Source organism: Pipistrellus hanaki, assembly GCF_964339955.1.
Source record: "Pipistrellus hanaki genome assembly, chromosome: 1".
Taxonomy (NCBI): Eukaryota; Metazoa; Chordata; class Mammalia; order Chiroptera; family Vespertilionidae; genus Pipistrellus; species Pipistrellus hanaki.
The window spans coordinates 9299677-9326616 of NC_140503.1; the positions used below are offsets into that span (position 1 = coordinate 9299677).

At 53.6% G+C, this 26940-nt stretch overlaps 1 protein-coding gene across 2 annotated transcripts in view; it reads left to right on the forward strand.

The window, feature by feature from the left end:
• SLC24A4 (solute carrier family 24 member 4) overlaps positions 1–26940 on the forward strand; it is a 110274-nt gene that overhangs the window by 53314 nt on the left and 30020 nt on the right. For both annotated transcript variants that reach the window (XM_084884075.1, XM_084884076.1), the window contains exons 3-7: positions 18239–18315; positions 21578–21652; positions 22984–23068; positions 23602–23705; positions 24357–24431. In XM_084884075.1, the coding sequence (XP_084740201.1) occupies positions 18239–18315; positions 21578–21652; positions 22984–23068; positions 23602–23705; positions 24357–24431 (416 nt within the window). The remainder of the gene's footprint in view (positions 1–18238; positions 18316–21577; positions 21653–22983; positions 23069–23601; positions 23706–24356; positions 24432–26940) is intronic.

The window sequence follows — 26940 nt, forward strand, 5'->3', positions numbered from 1 at the left end:
GGGGAGAGTGAGTGGCCTGCAGGGTGGGTAAGGTGGCCAAGTTCTGAAAATAGGGTTATAAATTGTCATCCTGTTCTCTTTGTAAGGGGTGAGAAAATGTGGGTTCATCTTTTGGTATCACTCTCCCAGCCAGCTGTTTCTGCCTGACTCAGGCAGGTGGAGCGTTGGAATTTTCTGGACTTGGAGGAGGCGTGCTTACGGTACACCTTCTGTGCTCTGTGCTGAGAGGGCCCCAGTGTTTCGTTGCTGCTGGTCTTGCTTTTAATTCCCCAGCGAATCGCTGGTGGTGTGGTGCTCTGCCTGGCACCTGTGAGGGGTGGTCTGCACCCCGGGTAAGCGCAGCCCGCTCTGCATGTTGGGTTTTTCATGCGCCAGTAGTTAGCCTGAGACTTGTTATGTTTTCATCTGAGTGAGTGACACTCCCGCCACCCGCACCCCCTTCCCACCTGCTGTGCGCCATGCTTCTTTTCCTCATGGACTCCGTAGTCCCTGGGGAATGGGGGCCGATGGGGTTGGGTGGGCCCAGGTGCTCTGCCAGGTGTAAAACGAGGAGCAGAAAAACGAACGGTGTGTGAACCCTGCTCCAGAACAAAGCCTGGGTGCAGAAACCACACGGAGGGGGTTGGGGACCAAGCCTAGGAATGTGACTTTCTGCGTCATCCTACAGCCCACTGTTGTATTTAAAAATACATCCATCGCTGCCTTGTTGTAACAGTCAATTTACCTCGAGGGCGTCTGCAGCCCTTGACCTGCGGTGGGGCAGGGAGTGTAAAGAGCGCGCCCGGTGTCTTCCTTCATTTCTCCTGTCTGTGACAGTCGGGATTGTTCTTGTTTGTGCAGACGGTTGAGGTGGGATTCATGTTGACAGACCTGGTGGGAGCATTCAAGTCCCTTCCTGAATCTGCTGTCAACCCTTTGCGCATCCCTTTTTTGTTTGTTTGTTTAATTCTCACCCAAGGATATTTTTTCCCATTGATTTTTTTTAGAGAGTGTGTAAGGCAGAGAGAGAGAGGGAGAGAGAGAGAGAGAAACATCAATGTGAGAGAGACACATCTATTGGCTGCCACCTCCATGTGCCCTGATGGGGCTGGGTGGGACCTGTAATCCAGGTACCTGTCCTTGACTGTGAATCGAACCTGAGACCTTTTGGTTCCTGGGCCGACTCTCTATCCACTGAGCCACACTGGCCAGAGCCCACACGCCCTCTTTTTGCCAGGGTAGAGATGAGAATCCGAGACCCGCTCTGACGCATGGGGTCTTAAAGCTCCACCTCTAGCGGTTCTGATACGGACCAGCCTCTGGTTCCCGCCTTTAAGGCACTCAGGGCATTTTCTCTCGGTCGGGTGAAAAACTGTGGGAAGACAGCAGACATGTTCCTGATCTCTGAGTTGTGACTGCGAATAGAGTCTTTCACAGAGAAGCATCAGAACACAGGTGAGCGCTGTGCACCTTTTCGTGGTAATTCACCCAGCCAGTTCCACTGCTCTGAGGTTGAGGGATGGCGTGAAATACATCCCAGTGGCGAATCCAAAACGTGCACTTGGAATGCAGAGGCATCTCTCTATCTCTCAGAATCCTGGGAGACTGAGCCTCCCTCCCTCTGTGCCCCGCTCCTGGCTGGGTGGCGCTGAGAGGATCCCTGAGTCACCATGTGGAGCGGCCATCTGTGCGGCTGCTTGAGCAGCTCGGCCTGGAGCTATTTGGGTGCCGTCTGTGTCTTAAAAACAAGCCTGCGATGAGCCTGGTGCAGCTCCCTGGACGCCTGGCCTAGCGCTTCCTTCTGTTTCAGAAGGAGGGGAGATTGTGCGTGAGAGCAGTTGCCCAAGTATCCTGCAGGAGGCGACAGTCTGCATTCAGGGGGGATTTCAATTTGTACTCAAGGGGATGGGGTTGGGGGGTGAGCAAGGCGTAGGATCGGAATGGCTGGAGGTTGTATGCAGCACAGTGGTCAGGCCGGGATGTGGGTCCTGGAAGACAGCCGCCGACGAGCCTGGGACGGTCCGGGCAGGGCCACGTTTTAGGGGAACGAGGCCTTCTCTGCACGTTCTGTCTGTGATTACCTAACGGTGCGCGTCGTGATTTAATAAAAGTAAGAGCCCATCTGGCAGCGAGGCTTTTGCTACCTATAGTATGCTTCTCACCCTAAAGATAGAAGCAAGTGGCATACTGATATTTGGAGTTCCTAGAATAAGGAGGCTTTGGCTCCAACACGGTCCTGCGGCAGAGAGCTTGACGCAGGTCGGCAGGAGCCCAGCCCCACCCTTCACAGCTGCTCTTTGAGACCCAGCCATGCAACCCAGGCAGGGGACACGGGGCCAACCCTGAGTCGGAGCCACAGTCACACCTCCTCCTTCTCAGCCTCTGCACCTGGGCCCCCGCCGGGCTCCGGGCTGGGCCCGGAGGAGGACAGGACGCTGCTCTTACCCCTTTTGCATCCACACCCCCAATCTCGGCCTTGTCTCTGTTTTACAAACATCCCTGCTGTTGGCATGCTTCAGTTGGCATAAGCATTCACATGGGCCATTGTGGTTGGTACATTGGTAGTCGGAAGTCAGTTGGCAACAGAGGGATGGTCCAGTGCCTCATACCCGGGGACAGGAGGGGCCACGGAGGGCCTCTGAGGAGTGGCCTGGCACAGACGCAGCAGGGCTCAGGCGCTAAGCAGTGAGGCTGGCAGCAGGCATCGCACGGGGGGGCTGGGGAAGTGGGCGTGTGGGAGCCGTTTGGGAAGAACAACTGGTAGGACTGTTGGGAGAGGGAAGAAGGGAGGGGGAGGAATCCAGCCTGGGCCAGCCTCCGAGGCCCCATCTTTCTGGCATCCCCTCCTCCTCCCTGCAGCTTCCCATGTCCTGAGAACAGCCTGTTAGCCTCAGAGCCTTGCTTCCCAGGACCCCCGAGCAGCCCTGGGCTGTGGGATGGGTTCCCTCACATCCGTCCCACCTGGCGGTCTCAAACACCGCCCTGCGAGGCTAGCTCAGGTGGGAAGAGGCCACTGCTACGTGGCTGGGCACGCTGGGCTGAGCACGGTGCAAGGTGCAGAGAATCCCCATCGAGAGAGACGGCTGTGCTAGGCGGAGCCGCACAGAAGGGACGCTGGTCTTTGTCACAGGGCGGCCTGCCCTCACTCAGTGACCGCTTCTTTCTCGCGATGAGATCCTCCCGGGCAAGAGCCGTGTGACACACTAGGTGACTGTACAGTGTCTGAGGATGATCCTGTGGCCTCCCTCTGGGGGCTTCCAGCGAGATTCGGGATCTTAATTAACGATCTCAATGACCGAACCCCACTGAGCCTTGTTAGAGGGCCTTGAAATGCCATCAGGCGCGTGGGAGACCCGGGGAGAGCCCAGCTCATTGGTTCAGGCTCCATTGGTCTGAAAGTGCATCTTCACGAGGAAACGGAGCTGGCGAGACCGGGCTCTGGGAAAAGAACGTGTTGTTAATTTCACGCCCGCTGAATTAAAAAGGTTCCTCCGTGGAGTCCACCTGGCCGTGAACTTGCTCATGCTGCTGGACGAGTCTGGATTCTGACACCTACTGGCCAGGGATGCAGGGTTCCCTCTCGGCAGGAGGAGCACAGACAGATAGCTCTGACATTTCTTTTCTCCAAGAAGAAGGGGGAAGACAAATAATCTCCAAGACGCGAGGAAGAGGCAGCTGGGTTTTCACAGGAGTTTGGGTAGGAAATAACCTGATGCCACTGTTACTTCTCATGCGCAAGGTGTCAACGGAGGAAGAATCGGTATTTGATGGCGTGAAATCTTCCGAGCATCTTCAGTCACCTCCGTCCACCTTGGCGATGCAGAGATGGGAGCTGGTGCCCCCAGCACGCTCTCCCGGGAGAGTTTTGATCGCACTCGTTAATGGATGGCTGTGTAGTATGTTTGTGGCAAAGGCAGCTGGAGAAGAGAGTCAACTGCGGCAAAAGAAAGCTTGGCAAAGGAGGAGAATGTGTCTCCTTTGGAAGCTGGGGGTCAGGAGGTGGGAAGAGGGGTGGGGCCCAGTTTTTAGTAAAGGACCAGTATGTGGGAACAGTGGCTTCCTGCTAATGATCTGTAATTACGGTACCTCCATAAATGGGGGGAAATCAGACGTTAGCTCAGAGTTGAGGGACACACACCTACCTATCTACGCACCCACCCCACCCAGAGGACAGGTACCCCGGGGGCAGGAGACTCAGTGGGGCTTGAGTAGGAGGCTCTGGCCACAGCCACCTGGTTGGGGCCGCCTGGGTGGTGGCTCCTTTTACTCATGGTTTTGAACCCCCGTTCGTCAGGCCCACCTCTGCCTTCCTGGGGTAGCGTGAACTGAGTGCCCCTGAGCACGCCGTCACCCACAGCACGAGAGACCACGTCCTTGGTAGCTGCAGCGATGAGAAGTTGATCGGTGGGTTCCCGCTGCAGATGCAGGAGAGGAAGAGCTTTTGTCAATACTCCTGACGCCTGGTGTACACAGCGTGTTTGAAGAGTTATTGGCTGAAGGAAGGAAACAAATCTCCAATCTCGTTGGTGCTTGAGCCAGTCCCACTAGAGAACAGACACCGGGAACTGGGAGTGGGGAGCCTTTGTGGAGAGGGTTGGTTTGAAAGCATCTCCACTTCGTGGATAGGGAGGCACTCACACGTGGTGCCAGGGACCAAGATCCTAGCTTCCCTGGGGGCAGGAGGAAATAGTAAAGAGAAGAGACACAGCCTCGCCTCATGGCCTCAAAAGGAAAAGTCAGAGTTATTAGCCGGCAGCGCTTGCAAATGAAGTCAACAAGAATTGACTGCACCGTCTTATGTGCCTGGCGCGGTGCTAGAAGCTGTGGCCGCCAAGGGGAGGATAAAGTACTGTCCTCGAGGAGCTTGAGCAGTAGGTCTGCGAACAGATCACCCTAGACCCATGGTTGGCAAACTGCGGCTCCCGAGCCACATGCGGCTCTTTGGCCCCTTGAGTGTGGCTCTTCCACAAAATACCAGGGCCTGGGCGAGTCTGTTTTGAGGAAGTGGCATTAGAAGAAGTTTAAGTTGAAAACATTTGGCTCTCAAAAGAAATTTCAATCGTTGTATTGTTGGTGTTTGGCTCTGTTGACTAATGAGTTTGCCGACCACTGCCTTAGACAGCTGTGCCCTGCACAGCCCTAGGGGGCGCTGCTCAAAGCATAGACTGTGGATTTGACTCTGAATTATGGCAGTATTCCAATACATGGGAGCCACACGTCTTGAGGAAGGGCTGCCTTTTTCTAATTCGAGACACCCTGTGGGCTAGAACGACCAGAAAGGGGAGGTGGAAAGGGAAACAGTTGCAGGACAATATGACGGTGGCCAGAATGGATCTGTGTGCAAAGACGGGGGCCGTAGCAGAGACACCCCGTGTGCCTGAGAGTCATGTTAAGCTTCACAGAGGTCAGCTCTTGGAAAGACCATCCCAGAGCGGTTTACATAGTGATAGCTCTGTAGTGGCAAAGAGATCGCGTTCACCCCCAGGCTGCCTGGGTTCAGATGTGCCCTGTGCTGTGTGATCTTGGGCAAGCTGCCTGACCTCTCTGGGCCCTATGTGAGTTGCTGCTGACTCCTCGGTTCCCCAGGACTCGTGGCCAGGCAGGTGGTTCTGTAGGGGTGAAGCATGGGGGGCAGAGGGGCGTCTCGGTCCTTCCGTGCGGCCTGATAGACTCACGCCCCTCCCCTGCTAATGATCTGTAATTATGGAACCTCGCTAAGTGGTGGTGGTGGTGGGGATCGGATGTTGACTCAGAGTTGGGGGACACTTTCACCTTTCCTGGGTGCAAACCAAAGTTCAAATACACCCACTTATAACAAACCCATTCTGTTTTCCTCTAAACACAATGCCCGTAAAAACATATGCAAATATGGGGGTGGCCAGGGAGAGGTCAGGGAAGGGTGGGGGATGGGTGGGAGGAGACATATGTAAGACTATATGGGATACTTAAAACAATAAAGAATTTAAAAACAGAAAACAACATATGCAAACGCCTCTAGGCCCGTTGCCCGTTTCCTTGACCAGGGGCTGATAAAAGCAATGGTTTGTACATTTCAGCTCTTCATGGTTTGCTGATTGTGGCCGGTCGTCACTTAACTTTACTCTTGGTTCAAGGTACGAGGGCAAAGCTGTTGAACGAGATGTTTGCTGCAGTAAGTGAACCATATGTCATAAGCAAGACATACAATGGTTACCCTGGCATCTGAAAATGCCCGTGGGAGGCCAGCAGGATTACTGAGTGTGAGGTGTGGCCACCCACCTCCTGGCTGTGATGGCTGACGGATATTGAGTGACATATATCAAGTCTAAATGTTTTCCTTCCCTGAATGTGCATCCTGGGGGATGGCTATGAAGGACATCCAGTCCTACATACACAGAGTGGCATACACACACGCAGAGTGGTACACACACACAGAGTGGTATACACACACGCAGAGTGGTACACACACAGAGTGGTACACACACACAGTGGTACACACACACACAGTGGTACACACACACAGTGGTACACACACGCAGAGTGGTACACACACGCAGAGTGGTACACACACAGTGGTACACACACGCAGAGTGGTACACACACACAGTGGTACACACACACACAGAGTGGTACACACACACAGTGGTACACACACAGAGTGGTACACACACACACAGTGGTACACACACACAGTGGTACTGTATACACATAGAGTGGTTAGGGTGCAGGTCTCAGCAGTGACAAGGGCGCCCCCAGTCTCAGCAGCTGCCCCAGGGAGAGGCTACCTTTCACTCCCACGGAGTCCAGTGTGGGTGTTGGGCAGGGAGCCTTCCGGGCAGTGACACGGGGACCCAGGCTCCTTCCATCCGGGCTCTCATTGGGGCCCTGTGGGAGGGAGAGAGCGTTGGAGAGGCGCACCTGCTGCTGAAGCCCTTCGGGACAGAAGGGACACCCAGCCCCCGTGGTCTGGCTGACCAAGTCCTCTGGGGGCAGTTCTCAGGGGAGGCGGCTGTGGCACCTCCACCCTGTCCCCAGGCGGGCATGAGCGTTAGCCCCCTCCCCACCCGACTCCTTAGTATGAGTTCAAAGCCGCAGGCTCTGTAAAGCGCAGAGAGCACTGACGGGGTGGAGGTCCTGGAAACGGGACCCCAGAAATCAGGGAGAATTGCCCCCTAACTCTTCCAGACAGGGTTGGGGCCAGTCTCCTCTCATCTGTTTCTTCTTCCACCTCCTCCTCGGCAGACTCTGCGAAGATCTCCATTTGGGCCCTCACACCCCACCCGCTCCACATATGCTCTGCGCCCACAGTCCCCTCCTCCTCGTCCGCAGCCAGACCCGCACCCTGCCCGCTGCTGCTGCTCAGCATCACGAGGGAGAGCCGATGGGCTAACTTCTACTCACACGGAGCCCACGGATGGCTCTTTTTCTCGGGGACATAATTGCATTTTTGAAAGAAGATGTTTGAACAAGCTTCCCTCTGGGCTTGCCGGATCCTCCGTTCAGTGATGCTGTGAGAAGAGGGAGAGCCATGTGAATTTAAACACAGATTAAAAAAAAAAAAAAAGAAACAGAAAAAAACTCCACCACATATTTGTCCTTAGTGTGTGGGTCCCATGGATACAGTGTAGTGATGAGGGGTTGACTGCCTGTGTACAAACCCCACCTCTCCCACTTGCTGTGTGACTGTGGGCAAGTTAGCTGACCTCTGTGCTGTAAACACAGCTAGTGCAGACATGTCGGTAATATCCCAGGAGTGGTGTGTGCCCAGCCAAGCAGACCAGCTAGACCAGTGAACCCTTCAACCGGGAGTTAGTTACATCCTGTCCAGAAAAATGATAGGATTTAAGAACAGGGCTTAGGAGCTGTTTGCGTTTGCAATAAAGGGGAACATGTGAACCCGAGTGGAAGCTTTTCTGTCCTCCCCTGAGTGGTCAAGAGGAGGAGCCAGGAGCTGTTTAGCACAGGCTTCTGCTCAGCGGTGTCCTGCATTAACCCTGATAACAGCATTGGAACCAGTTTGCAGGGTGACGGATACAACCAAGACAGCAGGATTGGTACACACACACACACTCACTAGAGGCCCAGTGCATGAAATTTGTGCACCTGGGAGTGGTCCCTCAGCCCAGCCTGCACCCTCTCACAGTCTGGGAGCCCTCAGGGGATATCCGATTGACGCCTAAGCCATCAGTCAGACATACTTAGCACCGTTGCAAAGGTGGGAGAGACTCCCATCAGTGCCACTGAACTCGCTATCCGTGAGCCCGGCTTCTGGCTCCCACAGGGGGAGCGCACTGACCACCAGGGGGCAGCTCCTGCATTGAGCATCTTCCCCCTGGTGGTCAGTGTGTGTCATAGCGACCAGTCATTCCACAGTTCGGTCGATTTGCATATTAGCCTTTTATTATATAGGATAGGAGGTGGGGGTGGGGTGGGCTTGTTCCCAGTGTGGATACAATAAACCAGTGTTGACAAGGGATGCTCATATGGTATATGTATGCCTGTTGCTGTGGCAGGGGCTGGGAGAGGAGAGAGCAGAGAGAGAGAGAGAGAGAGAGAGAGAGAGAGAGAGAGAGAGAGAGATAGAGGAAGAGAGAGATTTGTTTCAAATTCACAAGGGGGTGTGAGTCAGGATGGGAGATGGGGGTGATTAAATTGACCTGGGATTCGAATCTATTCTTGTATTCCCTGTGGTCTGAGCGAGTCTTCTGGGTTTACTTGTTGAAGGAAGTGGCTTACTTCATTATTTACCCGATTATCCCAGAATAGCAGGCAATTAGTGCCTGTGTTGGAAACTGCAGCCAACGCTTTCCCACCTGTGCACGTGTGTGAGCTCATGTCCCCTGGGGTGCACGCATCGAGGGGGGCTCCTTGTTTTCAGATGACGGCCGGCCGAGAGCAGCGGGCCAAGATGGAGAAACTCCAGGCACTGGAGCCAGGCCCAGCTGGCTTCAGATGAGTTCTTGGCTGCCTGCTGACAGGCGGGATGGCCTCAGGCAAGCCACTGTGCCTTTTGGAGCCTCGGTTTTCTCATCTGCCAAATGGGCATTATGAGACTTCCCTTCAGGTGGTAGTTAGGATCAAGTAAGATAACGACTTACAGATGTTGGCTCTTTTATTTCTCCACACACACACGGTGTCTCAAAAAACTTGCACACACACATTTTAACAGCTGATAGCCCAATTGATGTTACTTTCTTCTCAGCCAGACTAAGCTTTGAACAAAGGAAATTCATCCTAAAATGCAATGGAAGTTTGAAAATGCAGTTGAAGTACGAACACTGCCTTTCTAATTATTCAAAGTGTGTATACATTTTGGGGGGTATAGTGTCCCCCTCCCAAAATATACACACTTTAACAGCTGATAGAACTCACTTAATTTTCACTCCTTTTCAGGTTTAACTGATTTGAAATAATGGGTGAAGCCAGACTAAGCTTTGAACAAAAGAAAATGTATCCTCTAGACTTTTTTTTTTTTTTTTTAATGGGGACACATACAAGCTAAAGTTTACGGTACAAAACTGACAACCGCTGACGAACTGAGCGCGCACAAATGTCGAACGGAATGATTCTTGATGCTTGTGATTCCATTGCTTTGAATTAGCAGCAGTGCCTGGGCCAGAACGGGCATCGGTTTGAAAACAGTGTGCATTCTACATTGTTGTTATTACGGGTGCTGTGCGGCTGCTGCTGACATTCTTGTTGTTTGAGCGTTCTCTCGGTTTGCCCAGCCGGCTGGCCCACTGGTTGAGCATCGACCTATGAACCAGGAGGCCACGGTTTGATTCCAGCTCAGGTGTTGACCAAAACAACGATTCATTTCTGCGGATTCTTTCACATTTTGAAAATGAGCTGGATGTTAATCAGAGTGACGTTTTCATCATTCCAAGTGTGTATACCATTTGGGGGGGGGGGGGTGGGGTGGGGTGTCACCCTGTATTTGTCTCACCCTGACCGTGGTTCTGAGGCAGGTTCATGCTTACCTGCCCTCCCCACAGGGAGTCTCCCCGTGGGAACGTTTAGGGAGAGCAGACATATTTATGGAAGCATTTCCCTCACGTGAGGCCCCGGGGAACTGTGGTTCCGCAGTGTGAATTACAAGCCACCGCCCTCAGGACTGCGGGCAGTATCGGGGGTGGGGGTGGGGGGGTGGGGGGGTGGATCGTTCTGAGATAAGCTACAGGGAAGGAAAACTGGCCTGGGGACGTCTAGCTGAGTCTTGGGGTGCAGGGGAATCGGGGTGAGACCCTCAGCAGAGCTCCGTGGCCGGTGCACTCTCTCTGCCCAGAGAGCTGCTGCTAACAGCCAACATTTTCCATGCCCAGCGTGAGGCCTGCCCCTTTCCCAGCCATCTCTGGGACCAGGTAATTCCCTTCCTTCATTTAGGCTCTTACCAGAACACATTTATAGCCGGGGCCCCGGGAGCCTGCCGGAGCTGCCTCGGTTGTTTGTATGAGGCAGAAGCAGGTCCCTGAAGCTCATGGGTTTTCTGAGCACTCAGTAGGTGGAGGAGGAGGAAGAAAAGGAGGGGGAGAAGGCGGAAGAGAAGGAGGAGGAGGAAGGGGAGAAGGAGAAAGAAAAATAATCCATTCTGCCTGCTGTTGTTTTTCAGAGTTGCCTCTAGCTCAGACTGCTTGGTGCCCTGGGGCTCTGCGCCTCCATCCTGGCACCAGCAGTTATTGAGCACCTGCTATGTTTAAGGGGCGCTGTCCAGAGGTAAATGAGGGAGATGCAAATGCTCTTAGGCAAGGCCATTTGTCAAGCAGCCCTCGAAGGTGGGCACTTGGTCCCACATGATCCCCCGGGCAAGGCCTCTGCCCTCCAGGGCTCCATCCTAACAGCAGCTGGATGTCTTAGGACTTGGGTTGCAGCTCACCAGAGCCCAGCCTGGCCGGGCCTGAGGGAGTGAGGGGAACGGTTCGCTCCTGAGCTGGGAGGGCCAGGGTTGGCGGTAGGTAGGTACGGTCCCAGTGGCATCAGGATCGGCTCAGCTCTCTCTCATGCTGGCTCCCTTCCCTGGCAGGCTCTGTCTACACAGAGGCCCGGGAAGTCACGGCTTGCATTTGACCATGTTTGGGCTTCTCCTTCCTCCAAAGTCCTGGGGTTGACTCTGAACCGTTCGCTATCTCTGAACCAATCCTGGAGCCCTGGGGAGGAACCGGCCCCTCTCAAGCCGTACCGACCAGAACAGGGGAGAGGTGCTGCCTGCGGAGGGCCAGGGTTCTAGGGTGCTGGCAGGACAAACCACGTCGAGCCCGGCACCCCGAGTAGCCGGCTCTGGTGTAGCCGGCTCTGGTGTAACAGCTCTCTGACAGGCTGGCCTGCATTTAGGTCAGATGCCTCTGTCTTCTAGGGCACAGAGTGTATGGCCACAGGTCTTCCTGACCCGTGTCATCCATCACCTGTCTAGGTTCATGGCATCACAGAGCCCTCTTGTCACCCCAGCCAGAGATCTCAGGCTCCTCCCTCCTCCCTTCCCTCCGTCTTCCATCCCAGGGCTCAGGTGGCCATGGCATCCGTGCTTCTGTCCCTCCCGCTCCATCACACAGGAGCCCAGCAGCCTCTACCCGGGGCCCCTGAATGACATGAACAAGGCAAGTGCCCCAGGGAGAGGTTTCAGCTTTAGTGGAATGGAGAGAGGGAACAATTACATCTAATTCAGAAAGGTCTCCCATCTCCCCACCATCCGGAACCACATTCCTGAAACGGGCATGGGCCCGCAACCACCCGCTGGCCAAACCCAGCTCACCGCCCGTGTGTAGATGGTCCACGAGCGAAACTTACTTTCTAGGTGTTGAAACGGTCAGGGTAGACTTAGAAAGAAGAATAGTTGGTGACACGTGAAGATGACGTGGAATCCGTAGTTTGGTGAACACGAATAAAGTTTTATTGGCACTTGCCACATTTGTTTATGTTACAGATGGCTGCTCTCACGCCGCAGGGTGGAGCCCAGGAGCTGCAGTGCAGACCATATGGCCTGCGAAACCTGAAATACTCACTTTCTGGCTCTTTACAGAAATAAGTTTGCCAATTGTTGGTTTGAAATGCGCTACTCCTGTCATTCCTGAGCTCATAAAGCTTCCAGGGCTCCCTGGGCCCCTGGGGCAGTTCCTATCCTGCACTGAAGGGCCTCCTGTCTGGTTCCACCGTGTCTCTTCCCATTGTCCCCTCCCTGGCTCCTCCCTCCGCCTTGGCTCCTGACACAGAATTCCCAGTCTCCTAGCTCCCTCCCACCTTCCTGCCTCAGCATCCAGTTCCTCCCTTTGCTAGAAAGCCTCTCTCCTCCTTCCTGGGGAGAATCCAGGAAATCCTTAGGAGCCCAGCTGTCTCCTGCTCTTCCCCCAGTCATCCTTTCTGAGTTAGACGGAATGGTTCCCTCTCTCGGATTCCACCAAAGCTCAAAGCTCGTGGAGACCTCTCCCCGTGGCATTTGTCTTGTTACCGTCACCGCCAGCTCCACATCTGTCTCCCCTTCCCGGGGGATTGCAAACTTGGCCTGATTTATCCTGATTCCTTCGCAGCCTAACTCCTCCTGGTGGGTGGCGCTTGTGGAAGGAACGGAAGTCAGAGCTCAGCCTGGGAGCAGAGGCTGCTGCAGGGGGAAAGCTGAGGCTCAGAGGAACACACAGGGCCTGCGGGCCAGGCGGCAGGCAGGAGGGAACGAGGAGGCCGAGCCAGACCTGACAAGGAGGAGTTGTCTTGCGCACGCTCCTGGCTAAGATGGGCAAGAGATGTGTCCTTGTGGGAGGACATGGATTCGGGTTGAGTTCGTGGGACTTAAAGGAGACAGTGGGGTACTGGGAAGGGGTGAGAATCAGAGAGCTCTCCGGCTTGTTCCCAGCCCCCCGCTCTGGGTAGTGAGTTCTGTGAGCGGGGAGGACCTGGTTTAACAGCACATGGGTGGGTAGTGACACTGGGTGTGAGCGGAGAGAGTGGGCAGGACTGAGCTACCAGGAGGCAGGTGGCAGGGTTCTGTGGACAAGGATGGCAGCCACCATTGAACGCATCCGACCCCCAGCCCAGCATCTCTCACCTGGGTGTGATTTGGGGGAAGGAGGCCATCCTGTGCCCTGTAGGATGCTTAGCTGTATCCGGGACTCTGCCCACCGGAGGCCAGGAACACCCCTGCCCCTGTTTGTTGTGACAACCAGAATGTCTCCAGAGGTCACCTGTGCAGGAGGGGCATGTGCCCCGGGTGAGAACCACTTCCCCACGCGACGGTCTTTCTGTGCTGGGAGACTGGTTTCTACATTTGACCGATACTCTCGTAACGTACTCGAAGGCTGCATGCCTGGAAAAATGGTCGCGGGCCTGGTTGTCACGTGTCTAATTGTATGAAAAGTGTTGAAAAGCTTTGTCTCACTCTCTCCTATCACATTGTTCCGGACCACGCCGTAAGCACAGCCCTAGGCCCCGGAAATCAGAGAGCATCTGTGCTCGGTGGAAGTTGCCATGCGCCCCAGGATCCGTGTCACTTCCAGGCCCTGGCCCCGGTGTTCGTTGGTCACCTTGCGGTGACTGTCCCTCTGTGTGTACCTACACATGCGGGGTCGGGCGGCGGGATGTTGTTGGAGCCACTGAGGCGAGGTGATGACTCTGTCGGAAAGTGGCTGTTTTGGGGATAATGCCTCTGTGGAGCCTGTTGCTCAGAACCCCCTTGGGTGCGGCTGGGGCCGTACTTCCTGCTGGTCTCCTTAGGAGTTATTTCACCCTCTGGTCATGCCCAAAGCTGCTGGCTGTGGGGCCAGAGGTCAGAGGTCAGGCTCATGCTGGCACCTCGCTCTGCCAGGCTGTCCCTGGATGCAGGCCAGAGTCCAGGACGGCGTGTTTCCATGTGGGGGGTCAACCTCAGAAGGTGGAGGCGCTTGCCTTCCGTCCTGTGGCCCAGAATGGGCTCGTACACGATGGCGGATGCAGGAGTTTAAATCCTTAGACTCTTGGGACAGAGAGAAATTCCCAGCACCTTTCTGGGAGACATGGTGCTGGTGTGTGTGTGTGTGTGTGTGTGTGTGTGTGTGTGTGTGTGGTGGGCATGTAGGGTGAGAATTGAGGAGGGCCAGTGATTTCTATGGTGTTTGCCATTTTAACCTAAATCCAAGGTGTAGTGCACGTGGAGAGGAATCCGGAGTATTGGGCAGGTAAGTCGAGGGGGAGCCAGGCTGGCAGGACAGGGAAGAATGCATCTGAGCTGAGAAGCAGAGTGGCTGGGGTCTCACCGATGACCCCACACCCCTCTTACTGAGAGGAAGTGGGCTGGCTGTCAGAGGTACAGGCAGTGGCGGGATCTGAGGCCAAAGGAACTCCCTGGCTGCCCAGCCCCGTGTGCGTTGTCTGTGTCTTGACTGCCTCATGGCTCTTCACTTTGTTGGTGTTCTTGAAGAGGGAGGGAGGGTGGTCCTGAGAAGCCGGCTAAGCGGAGAAGAGGCCGCAGTGCAGGTTCCATGAGCTCATGTGGTTCACTTTCCATTTTATTCTACAACTCAGTGATGAACCTCCTGTTGGTAACAAGCTGGTAACCTCCGTAAACCTCACCGTGCTTTGTGGAAGCGAAGGAGCTAAGTAATTTTCCACCAGCTCATGGAGGAAAGCCAAGAATACAACCCAGGCCCGAGGGGCTCTCTGTCGGAAATGTGTTTAACAGAAGCTGAGGGTGAGAATTAGCATAGAAATTACACAGAATTAGGCGGACTTTTTGTCCTGATCTAAGGAAAGAGGAATTATGTGTCCAAGTGACACCCGTCAGTCACTCTCCTCCCTGCATGTGGCACCCCGTGGCCTTCTCGGTGTGTCCTCCTCTCTTCTCATGGGACTCCCTATGGGATGTAAGGACCCCCTGATCCAGTGTGACCCCATTTTAACTTCTGCAAAGACCTCATGGAGGCCTGAGTTGTGGCCCCTCAAAATCCATGTGTTTGAAGCCCTGACCCCCAAAGTAATGGTATTTGGATATAACACTTTTAGGGAGATGATTAAAGTTAAGTTATCAGAGGTCAGAAGGTGGCCCCTAATCTGGTAGGACTGGTGTCTTTATATGAAGAGGAAGGGGCCCCAGAAGAAGGGCCAGGAGGACACAGCAAGAAGGTGGCCACCTGCAAGCTCCGAAGAGAGGCGTCACCTGCTAGGATCCTGATTTTGGACCTCCAGCTTCCAGAACTCCGAGAAAATAAATGTCTGTGGTTAAGCCCTCTCCCGTCCCCCTCCCACAAGTCTGTAGTATTTTGTTACGGCAGCCCTAGCAGTCTAATACACCTCGTTTCCAAATAAGGCCCTGTTCTGAGGTCCCTGGTGGACATGAATTGGGGGTGGGGGTGGGGGGCACCATGGAACCCATCATGGAGGCATATTTAGCTTTCTGTGGCCTGACTTGAGTTAGAAGCAGATGCAAATGGTGGGGAAGCTGTGCTGCATGGACCACATCCTGACCGTCTGGGCCAGTGGTCACTGGGCTCTCTGCATAGGCCGTGGGCCAGAGTTCTGGTGTCCTGTTCGGCCTGGCCGTTGCCCCTCAGGATGCTCAGGCTCATCATTCTGTGCTAATCCGCTGTGACGTTCACTAAGGAACCTGAGCTCTCGGCACTTGAGTGTTCTTCTTCCCTTTAAAGGGGGAGGCTCAGCAGTTCCCCATGGGTGGGACCAGGATGCTCAGCGTCAGGGCAAGGAGAGAGGCAAGGGCGGCAAAAGTGGCTTAGGGCATGTGGCCCAGGGATTTTGATAAGCCCACGTGCCTCCTCGGTGGAGAGCCATCAGACCACGTGGCACCTGGGGCCTCTTCCAGCCTAAACTCCACGGTGGTTGCTCCTGGAGAGAGCGATCCTTCTGGGCCTTCCAATCCTGCTTTTATTTTTCCTGTTACTTTAATCTCTTTTAGAATGTTCTGAGAGAGAAAGAGAGAGAGAGAGAGAGAGAGAGAGAGAGAGAGAGAGACAGAGAGAGACAGAGAGAGACACTGGAACTTGAAACTCCTTTTCATGCTGATTAAGCCAAAGACTTAATCTCATCGTTTTGACTTTTGTCTGGGACGGGAGGGTGATGGTATAAAACCTACACATTCCCATCGTTGCCCAGGAAAGGCACAAAGTTCTTAAGCTGTTCTACACCACGGAATGGCAGACATATTTTTGCTCTTGGTTTCTGGCCCTGGGGTGGCTCCTACGACATAAGTGAAAATGATAGAAATGTGAAGTTATGTAAATGACTTGCCAGCCTTCCAGTCTAGCTTTCATAGTTCCAGAATAAATGTCAGGGCTTAGAACGCGGGGTTATTTTTAACCGGGGTAGAACGCAGAGAGAGAATGGCATGTTTTGAGGCAATTTTATTCCTTTTTGAAGAATTCAGATCATAATTTATATTTCCCCAAGGGCATCAACTAATTGAAAGGTTTGCGAAAGCTGGGCATCCGGTGGGAGGGCGTCTCCGTCGTGGTTCAGCATCGAGCAGCGAGGTGGCGGGTACACAGCCCTGCGTGTCTCAGAACCCATAGAAGCCACACCGCAAAGGATGAACTTCACTGCATGTGGATCTCAGAGCCTCTATTTCTCCATCAATAAAATGGGAATCACGATCTTCTCAGGATGGGTGCATGAATGGACAGATGATCCTTCCTTCATTCATGCATGCATCCCTATGTTCATCCATGTCCAAACGAGAAGTGGTCAGTTTTATGAAATGCTTCAAGGAAGTCAAGGAAGATGAGTGACAGGTTCCCCTGGGCCCATGGAGTCGTGGCCTAGGCCTCTGCATGGGTGGGGTCTGGGCTCTCAGTGGAATTGACCTACAAGATGCAATGTGGCCACAGCTGGTTTGGCTCAGTGGATAGAAGGGCCCCAGGTTCAACCCCCATCAAGGGCACATGCTTGGGTTGCAGGCTTGATCCCTGGTTGGGGGCATGCAGGAGTCAGCCAATCAATGATGTTTACATCTCTCATCATTGATGTTTACATCTCTCCCTCTCCTTCCTCTCTGATGCCAATAATATATATATATATATATATATATATATATATATATATATATATATATGTATTAAAGATGCAATGTGCCTTTTTTATTTTCAAGAACATGACTTCTTGTCATGCCCCCTGAGCTTCCGGACGTGCAGAGCCTGCTCCTTGGGTAAAGAGGTCCTTGTTGAGTGCCTGTTGTGGGTGAAATACTCAGGTGACAAAGGCCTGAGGTTGGGTGGGCTCCCACCCTGGTTCTCCTCTCACCTGTGCCAAACCTTGACTCCTTAGCCTCTCAGAGCCTCTGTTTCTCCATCAGTAAAATCTTCTATTTCTCCATCAATAACGATCTTCTCAGGACGGACAGGACACATTGAAGGGCTTGGAAATTGAGTAACAGCTTTCAAACCTTGACGTGGGTGGCACTCTGTCCATGGGCTTGCCGCCTGCCCCACCTGCCCAAGTCAGTGACCCCTGGCTTGGTCACCCCTCACCAGCACAGCAAGCTTCTCATGGCCTCTTGGGCCATTTGCCCCCCCACCAGCCCCTCAGGACACACCTGCAGGGCCCAGTGCCTAGCCCGTGCCTGGCACCTAGGAAGTGCTCAAGAAACATACGTGTGCATATAAGCCTAACCAGTGGTCACGGACCACAGGGGGTGGGCATACGTGGGGAGGGGTTTGGGGTGGAAATGGGGGGATGAGGACAATTATGTGATACCATAATCAATAAAGAAATTTTTTTTAAAAAAGATACATGGACTTGCCACCCCCCATTTCAGAAACAGGGTGCTTGCCGCTTTCGGAACGCGGTGGCTTCTGCGAAAGTGGGATCTGCCCCGAGATGAGGGGCTCGGGCCGGAGGATATCCCGTTCGCACGGGGATCTCACCCGCCTGCTCGCAGAGCGAGGGCAGCACCTGCTGCTCGGAACAAAGGAAAGCGTCTGGAGAGCGAGCAGCGATGTTGGCGAAAGGATAGCCCTCGAAAGGGCAGCACTGACTCAGGTTCCTGAGGTGGAACGGTGTCACCATGGAGCTCAGTGTGTCGACCGAAAGGTCAAGAGCGCCCGGAGTGGTCTCGTGGGTGCAGCGCTAGAGGACGTGGCAGCTGGTGTGGGAGGGGGTGGCAGACGCTCTGGCCGAGGGATCTGTGGCTTCCCCTCCACCGTCCAGGAAGACCAGTGGAAGGAAAGACCCCGCCCCTGCTCCGTGGCCCTGCACACAGTTGGGGAAGGGAGTGCACTAATGTAGGCCTTGCCTGGCGCATCATAAGTGCTCTGCGCGTGCTTGCTGCCTGGGAGTGAGAGAGTGCACTGACACGGCGTGTCCTCTTGTCTTCCAGCCATTCACGAGTTCCCCACAGACCTGTTTTCCAACACGGAGCGACAGCACGGAGCCGTCCTGCTGCACATCCTCGGTGTAAGTGGCCCTCCCGGGGCGGGCGCTCCCCCAGGCGAGGCAGGTGGAGCTGGCCCAAGGTCACGTGCAGCCCCTGTCAGAGCCTGTGAGGGGGCCGATGCTGGACCCACAAAGAAACAAAGTCAAGGATGAGAGGTGACTTGCTCCATGTCACAGAGTGAGAGGCCGGAGCCAAGACTAGAATCTGAGTCATCTGATGCCTCAGTTTCTGCTTTTCTAAAACGGGAGTAACAGCATCTTTCCAGACTCGCAAGCGGGAATGAATGTAGGCCTTGCCTGGCGCATCATAAGTGCTCTGTGTGTGCTTGCTGCCCGGATCCCCCCAAATTTACCACCTTGCACGGCTGTAGTGTAAGACTCCAGTGCACTTCTCAGACTTTCCTCTGTACTCAGAGGGGTCTTGGTGCCAAATGGGGGCGCTGAAGTAGCAATTCAAAAAGGAATCATGGGCTCAAACCCATGTGACAGGTGAAAGTCGCTCTCCTTGGGTTTGAGGTAGGCAAACCACAGCCTGTGGCCACTGCCCGTGTTTGTAAATAAAGTTTTATTGGAACACGGCCATTCACGCCCATTCGTTTCTGTGTTATCAACGGCTGCTTCTGCTTCGGTGGCAGCGCCGAGGAGCTGTGACTGAGACTCCACGTCCCTGGAGCCACAAGCCGTTAGCTCTGTGTCCCTCGGCAGAGAAGGCCTGCCAGCCCCATTGTAGTATGCAGGCGGCCACGTTAGATCAGACACAGCCCGTTTTCCTCTTGATTAGGTTCCCGGCCGCTCAGCACCATCTGCTTAGATATTCAAACCCGACCAGAGAGTAGTCTCTGCAAGAGATAATTAAGAAAGTAAAAGCTGGGATTCTCACATTGGTAGCAGCCTGCCGTGGGTAATGAATGAGTGAAGTTTTAATTAACAGGATGCACTGTTAATGGAAATGAAGGTTAGAATGAAGATCGGCGGCAGAGTTTGAGTGATAGGCCTGTATATTATGTCTGTAATAGAGTTATTATCTCCCTAGTTTCTCTGTGTTTTATTTTTGGGGTTTTTTGTTTTGTTTTTTCATGCACTCCCCCCCTTTTCACTAAGAGGGTGTGAAGTAAGCTCTTAGTTTTGTTGCTCTGCCTCACATCTTGGCAATGCCGAGACAAAACCTGGAACCTCAGAGCCCCTCGGGAATTTTGCAGGAACTCAATAGAGCAGGGATTGCCAAACCGTGGCTGGCGGGCTCATTCCAGCCCACCTCCTGTTTTTATAAATAAAGTTTTATTGGAACACAGCTATGGGCATTCTATGGCTGTTTTCCAGCAATAGAGACCAGACCTCAAAGCCTAAAATACTTACTATCTGGCCCTTTAAGAAGAGGTTTACTGATCCCCTTTTTGGAGGAAGCAAAGACTCCAACTTTAGCGCCAGATTCAAGTGATGGGAGCAGTGGCCCCTCCGTGGCCCCCCTTTCTCTCCAGTGTTTCAGAGATTGTAGGGGAGCAAGAGGCTCTGGCCTCACAGAAAACCTTTTGCCTGGGAGACAACGTTGGGGGAATCCCTGGAGGTGTCAGTTCAAGTCAGAATCCTGAGATTTGCAGTGGGATCTCTCCCACCTCACTCTCTTCCTTCATCTGCACCCCCAGTATTTGTTTCATTTTGCTTCCTCCCAAAGATAATCAAATCCAGGACGACCACACCTGGACGGCCGTGGACACCTGCCCCCGATGCCTTGGCCACAGCTGATGTGCCTTCCGTTTATTTTATTTGGTCGTAGCTAAGTAGCTGTGAAGTGTCAGAGTGTGGCACTGCTGCGGGTGGAGCATCCAGGCTGGCCCTCCTTGGCGCACCGGGCATTCATATCATGTTTTCTTCGTGGGAAGAAGCGGCTCCCCCCGGTGCTGACTGTGAAGTCCCATCTCTTTCCTGCGGGTCCTCACCCTTGCCTCTCCCTCCCAGCCTCACCTCCTCCATTTCCCACCTCACTCCCTCTGTGTTCTACCCGCACCCGTCTACTTGCCGTGCCTGACCTTTGCACGTCCTCTTTCCTGGCAGTAAGAGAAGCTTTATTTGCCTGTCTGTTTGTCCCCCGCTAAGCTAAGTGACAGGAGGCAGGGGTTTTATTGGTGTCCTCACCGTGCGTCCCTGATGCCGAGCGTAGTGCTCGGTACCTGGGTGGGCCCAGTAGAGCTGCGTTGGGTGGACAGGGCAGGGGAGGGGTTCTGGATGGAAAGCCATTCTGCAATGATCTGTCCTCACTCTGTCTTTAAACAGAGGCAGACACTGAGACCTGGAGGTGTAACTTACCCAGAGTCACTTGGCACATAAGTGTGAGCAGCAGCATTAGAACCCAGACTCTGTTCCATGAACCTCCCATTGTCAGGGACTTGTGCCAACACCAAGTAGCACCCTGGGAAATGCCAGATCTCAAGGAAATGGTGCCTTCACTAAAGGAAAAGCTGGATTATCGTTTTTAAATTCTTAAAATGGTGATTTAAAGACATTTAAAAAATATAATTTATTAATTTTTTACAGAGAGGAAGGGAGAGGGATAGAGAGCTAGAAACGTCGATGAGAGAGTAACATCGACCAGCTGCCTCTTGCACACCCCCCACCAGGGACGTGCCCGCAACCAACGTACATACCCTTGACCGGAATCGAACCCGGGACCTTTCAGTCCACAGACCGACGCTCTACCACTGAGCCAAACCGGCTTTGGCTGATTTAAAGACATTTTTATTGATTTCAGAGAGGAAGGGAAAGAGAGAGAGAGATAGAAACATCAATGATGAGAGAGAATCATTGATCAGCTGCCTCCTGCACGCCCCACACTGGGGATCAAGCCCGCAACCTGAGCATGTCCCCTGACCGGGAATCGAACCGTGACCTCGTGGTTCATAGTTCAGTGCTCAACCACGGAGCCCTCCCAGCCAGGCTGACAATGGTGATTTTAAATGCTTTCCCTCAAAGGTTCGGTGTTGCCTTTCGAGCGCATGCTCTGTGCTGGGAGAGCTGCTGCTTTAAGGTGAGGGACAGAGCACGAGGCCCTGTAGCCTGGGTTTCAGTCCCCTCTGCTACCCAGCAAGTGCTTCTCTCTGGGCCTCAGTTTCCCATTTTGTCAGTGAGGGGATCGAGGGAGTCGGTCGCTGTGGTGCCGGCATTTTCCTCTAAGCCTGCCTGTGTGCCCGGCCTCTGCCCGCAGGCCGGTTTGGGTGTGATGGATGCCCGGCCATGCCCTCTCGGGGGCAGGTGCCCTCTCTGACTCTCTGTCCCGCTCCCCCCACAGGCTCTGTACATGTTCTACGCGCTGGCCATCGTGTGCGACGACTTCTTCGTTCCGTCCCTGGAGAAGATCTGCGAGGTGCGTGGGAGAGACGCGGGACCCGCGGCCAAGTCTGGGAGGGGCTGGGGGTGATGGAGGACACGGGGCACGTCAGTGCCAGGCCACGGGGGACCAGGAGCGCCTGGCAGTGCAGCCTGGCAGGCCAGTCACTCAGTGTCGCCATGGCGAAGCCTCACTCTGAGACACTCAGACTAGAGTTTGCGGGCTGCCCGCGTCCTTCCCCAGACCGGGCAGAAGCAAATGCTCCCAGCGCGTAACTGCTACCCACATGTCTGGCTCCCAGGCAGGCAGGCCGGCAGGCTGCCCGCAGTGAAGCCAAACCTGGTGAGTTAGGGAGCATTTGCCATAACCAGGTGGCAGAGGCAGGTGCCAGGTGGGGATCTGTGTCCGGGGGAGAAGGAGGCGGAGCTGCCAGGGCAGGGAACACCCTCTGTCCCAACCATTGCAGATGGACATTTCCTCCTTTCAATTATTCTGTTAAGTTTTCACTTTTCTTCTCTGTAGCCGTACACAAGACCCCAGTCTGTTTCTATCCTGCCTCAGTCTTGGCTTCCAGTCAAGGAAGGAAAAGCACCTACTGTGTGCCGGCTGCTCAGGGCTTTGCCACACTTTACCCGCATGAAATCTCCCAGCTTTTTGAGGCCGTATTGGTGTGACCTTTGCAGCTGGGGGCATGGTTTGTTAGGGGCGGGCACTTGGGTACTTTACCCGGGTGCTGAGCAAAGATCAGGGACTGGCTCCGTGACTTGGATCCCCTAAATCAGTGTTTCCCAACCTTCTCTCATGATGAGAATCACCTGGTGGAGTTGTTAAAACACAGATTCCTGAATCCCAACTAAAAGTGCTAAACTAGAATTTTTGAGAACATATAGGTAAAATTGCATACCTAACTTAGTGCTCTGTATATAAAATCTGTCTTAGAGCACTAGTTAAGTATACAATTTTACCTATATGTTCCCAAAAATTCTAGTTTAGCACTTCTTAGTTGGGATTCAGGAATCTGTGTTTTAACAACTCCACCAGGTGATTCTCATCATGAGAGAAGGTTGGGAAACACTGCCCTAAATAATGAGTGGCCAGGCACAGGTATGCAAAAGCTTTGTCTCCCCACCTTGTCCCCCTCAGAGGGAGCCACGCGCTCATCTCCAGGTCGGGGAGGGGTGGGATTCTGGATTGAGGGCCCAGTAGAGCGGCTGAGGCTGAGGGCCTGTGCTCAGGTCCAGGGAGGAGACGCTGCCAGGGGAGGAGCTGAGCTGACTCCACGCTCTCCCTGGCTGCCGAGGTGTCCAGTCAGTGTGTCCCCCGCCCCCACATCTCAGCCTGAGGGTCTGCGGTCACTTCTGTTTCAGAAACTCCATCTGAGTGAAGATGTGGCTGGAGCCACCTTCATGGCTGCGGGAAGCTCAACGCCGGAGCTGTTTGCTTCTATTATCGGTAAGAAATCCCACCAACCAGAGACACAGGATCTGGAGAGAGCCCAGGTGTGGTGCCCTGACAAGTCAAGGCATTTGTTAGCTCCTGGCCTCAGTTTTCTCATCTGTAAAACGGGGGAGTGGGAGAGACAGGAAGTACATTAGTGGTTCCCGGGGGTTGCACCACTAGTGGGTGGGGCCGGGGTGCTAATGGGTACAGGGCTTCCTTTTGGGGTGATGAAAATGTCCCCAAATTAGATCGTGGTGATGGTTGCACAATTCTGTGACTATCCTGCAAAACACTGAATTGATACTTTAAACGGGTGAATTTTATGGCATGTGAATTATATCTTAATAAAGCGGCTCAAGAAAATGGAAGAATTGGAGTAGCTGGTCTTTCAGGGCATTGAGGGCGTTCTGTTTGATAGTGGGAACAGCTCCCCTGGTTTGGGGGGCGGGGGGCAGTCAGGGGACACAGACCTTGCAGCCGGCCTGGCTGTGCGGACGGTGCGGGCCTGGGCCTCGTAGGCGAGGATCCGTGCCTTTCCCTTGCAGGCGTGTTCATCACCCACGGAGATGTCGGGGTCGGGACCATCGTGGGCTCCGCCGTGTTCAACATCCTGTGTATCATCGGCGTGTGTGGCTTATTCGCAGGGCAGGTCCGTGGTTTCTCTCCCCTCAGGAAGTGACGTCAGGGACAGCAGTGGGGAGACCCGAGGACCAGCCTTGGCCATGGCCCTGACCCCCGAGGCTTGGAGCGAGCCTGTCTCCTGCTGCCTGAGCAGGATTCTGGAAGGGTTTGGGGCCCTGGGCCTCCCAGCAGGGAACACGTAATGGGCCGGTCGTTGCTACCCACCTTCATCTTCCTGGTGCTCAGGACCGCGGGAGGCGGGTGGGTGCCGCTGTTAGACTTGACCTCAGAGCACTGAGCTCATGGGCAGGCCCTGCTTGGCCGAGGGAGGCAGAGAAGGGTAGCCAGTTACCACCAGGAGGTTCCAGTGCCTCTGGCCTTGGCCTTGACACAGGGCTTCACCGCTCAGTGGGTGGGGTCCTTACTTTGGAGGAGCAGGGGTGGCTTTCCCGTCACTTCTGAGTGTCATTCCATGGCTCCATGCTGTCCCCAGAGTCTAATGGAGAGCACAGTGTGGCCCTGAGCAGCCAGGCACGATTGTTCCTGGTGGCACAGTTAGGAGGAGCTCTGTGGGCGTGTCCCTGTGGGGTCTGGGGGGCTGGGAGGCCCCCCCAGCAGCTGTACCCGCTCCCTCCCCCATCTCTCCAGCCAATAGCCGCTGACAGCCCTTTGCGCACAGGTGGTCCAGCTGACGTGGTGGGCCGTGTGCCGGGACTCCGTGTACTACACCCTCTCCGTCATCGTGCTCATCGCCGTGAGTGCCCTCCCCCTGAAGTCGCAGGCCCTCCCCCATCTCTGTCCCTGGCCCTGTGACCAGAGGACCCCGGCCCCCAGGCCCTGCGGTCACTTTGACCAGTTGCCTTGCCTGTGCCCACTTGTCCCCAGAATCTCAGACACCTTGCGTCCAGAGCAAATCCAGGGATGACCTTGAGGGCAAAAAGGCCTCTGCAGAGCCAAGCATGCTGCATGGTCCACACGGTTCCCTTCACGCATCTCCTCTGAGGCCTGGGGACCCTCACGCAGAGCCCGTTTCCTAAGGAGCCGAGTTCCGGGGTCACCCTCACTGCCAAGCAGAGCAGAGGCAGCTGGGAGCTGTCAGAGTTGGCAGCGGGATGGGTGGTGGGAGGCAGCAGGGGGCGGGGGAGAGGCAAAGAAGATGAAATAGGAATCCCAGGGGCTTGCTGGTATGTGTGAGGGTATCCCTGTGTCCCCCTCTCCCCTCAGGGCTTGAGGTCACATCATGGCACATGACTGTGAAGCACATGACACACAGTCAGGCTACTGCCCAAGAGTGTGTCACCCACAGGGATGCAATTTCGATCCAAAAGGAGTTTTAGGTTGTATTCAGAGAGGGCAGATGGCATGGTGTGCCCAGTTGTTAGGGCATGTGCCCTAGAGTGACAGTTCTCAACCTCACAAGACCTAGCGCCTGCTGTGTGTGACAGTCCGTTATCTGTCACTGTGTGCGAAGTTTCCCCAAAACTCAGTGGCTTAAAGCAACAGGCGATTATTACTCCCGTTTCTGTGGATTGAATTCTGGAGGGGAGTCTTCTGGCTCAGGCTCTCCCACAGGTATCTCAGGGGCTTAGTCACCTCAAAGCCCCCTGCCCCCAAACCCGTGTGAGAACCCACCCCCGGGGCTTTCAGAGTGAGGCAGGGAGGAGCCAGGATGGAAGCCACAGTGTGTGTGACCTAATCCCCGGAGTGGCCGCCCATCGCTGTTTCTTAGGAGCAACTCCTAGTCCAGGCCTTGTACACAAGGGGAGCGTGAAGTCAGGCGGGGGGTCATTGGGGCCATCCGAGAGGCTGCCTCTCGCACCCTGGAAAATGAGTTCTGGATAAAATAATTCACCTGCACGGAATGAACAAAAAACAGCCTTGGCCGGCGTGGGTCAGTTGCTTGAGCATCGTTCCGTGCGCCAAAAAGTTGCTGGTTTTGTCAAAGCACATGCCCTGGTTGAGGGTGCAGTCCCCAGTCGGGGTGCATATGGGAGACAGGCCACTGATCAATATTCCCCTCTCCTATTGATGTTTCTCTCCCTCTCCTTTCCTCTCTCTCTAAAATCAATACAAATACATATTTAAAAAAAAAAAAAAAACAACCATTAACGCCTAAACAATACAAAAAGGACACCTAAAAGTGATTTTTAACAAAAGAATACATCTTTCAGTGCTTAAAGGTTTGGGCAGGAACCTGCTAGAACATGCCATGATATAATCTGCTGCCCACCCCCCACCCCTACCCCCCGCCATGGACAGCAGCCTGACAACTCTTAGCTCAGACCTATGCCCTTGTGCCGGGCTGGCCCTTAAACCTGAGTGGTGCTGACATCACTGACATGATTTCCCAAAATGATGAGCGACTCCGGATAAAATCCTAAAAGAGCCAAGTGCAATTTCTCCCCATAGCATGACAGTTGCCTCACTAGAAAATTAAGCATTTTTCCTAAACCATGTAAAAAAAAAAAAAAAACACCTACATTCTAGGCTCCCGATATTTTATCTGTTTTTGTCATTTACCTGAATATTTAGCAGGACGCTTAACACTTGTGCCAAATGTGAGAAACTCTAATATTGGGTCGGCAATTAAGTAATTGCGGATTTTTTAAAGAAAATCAAAGACAATTTTTTCATTGAACTAAATAACTTTATTCTGTAATGTATTGCCCATTTTGATCAATGACCTTTTGCCATCTTTCAGGCAGCATCATAATCCCACATTCAAAAAACTTCTGGTTTTTATTAGCAAAAAACTGAATCAGGTACGATTTGACATCATCATCATTATTGAAATTTTTACCATTCAAGGAGTTTTGTAAAGATCGAAACAAAAAGTAATCAGATGGTGCAAGGTCAGGACTATATGGTGGATGTGGCAAAACATCCCAACCAAGCTCCATTAATTTTTGCCGAGTGACCAAAGATGTGTGTGGCCTTGCATTGTCATGATGGAATACAACACCTTTTCGATTTGTCAATTCGGGCCACTTTTCTTCAACTGCATTGTTTAATTTCATTAGTTGTTCAATGTAGACATCAGAATTGATCGTTCGGTTGGGTGGTAAGAGTTCAAAGTAGACAATTCCTTTGTAATCCCACCAAACTGATAACAAAACCTTCTTTTGATGAATATCAGCTTTTGATGTTGTTTGAGTTGGTTCACCTGGCCTGCTCCACGATCTTTTCCGCTTGATATTGTTGTAAACAACCCATTTTTCATCGCCAGTTATCAGTCGTTTTAAAAATGGATCATTTTCATTACG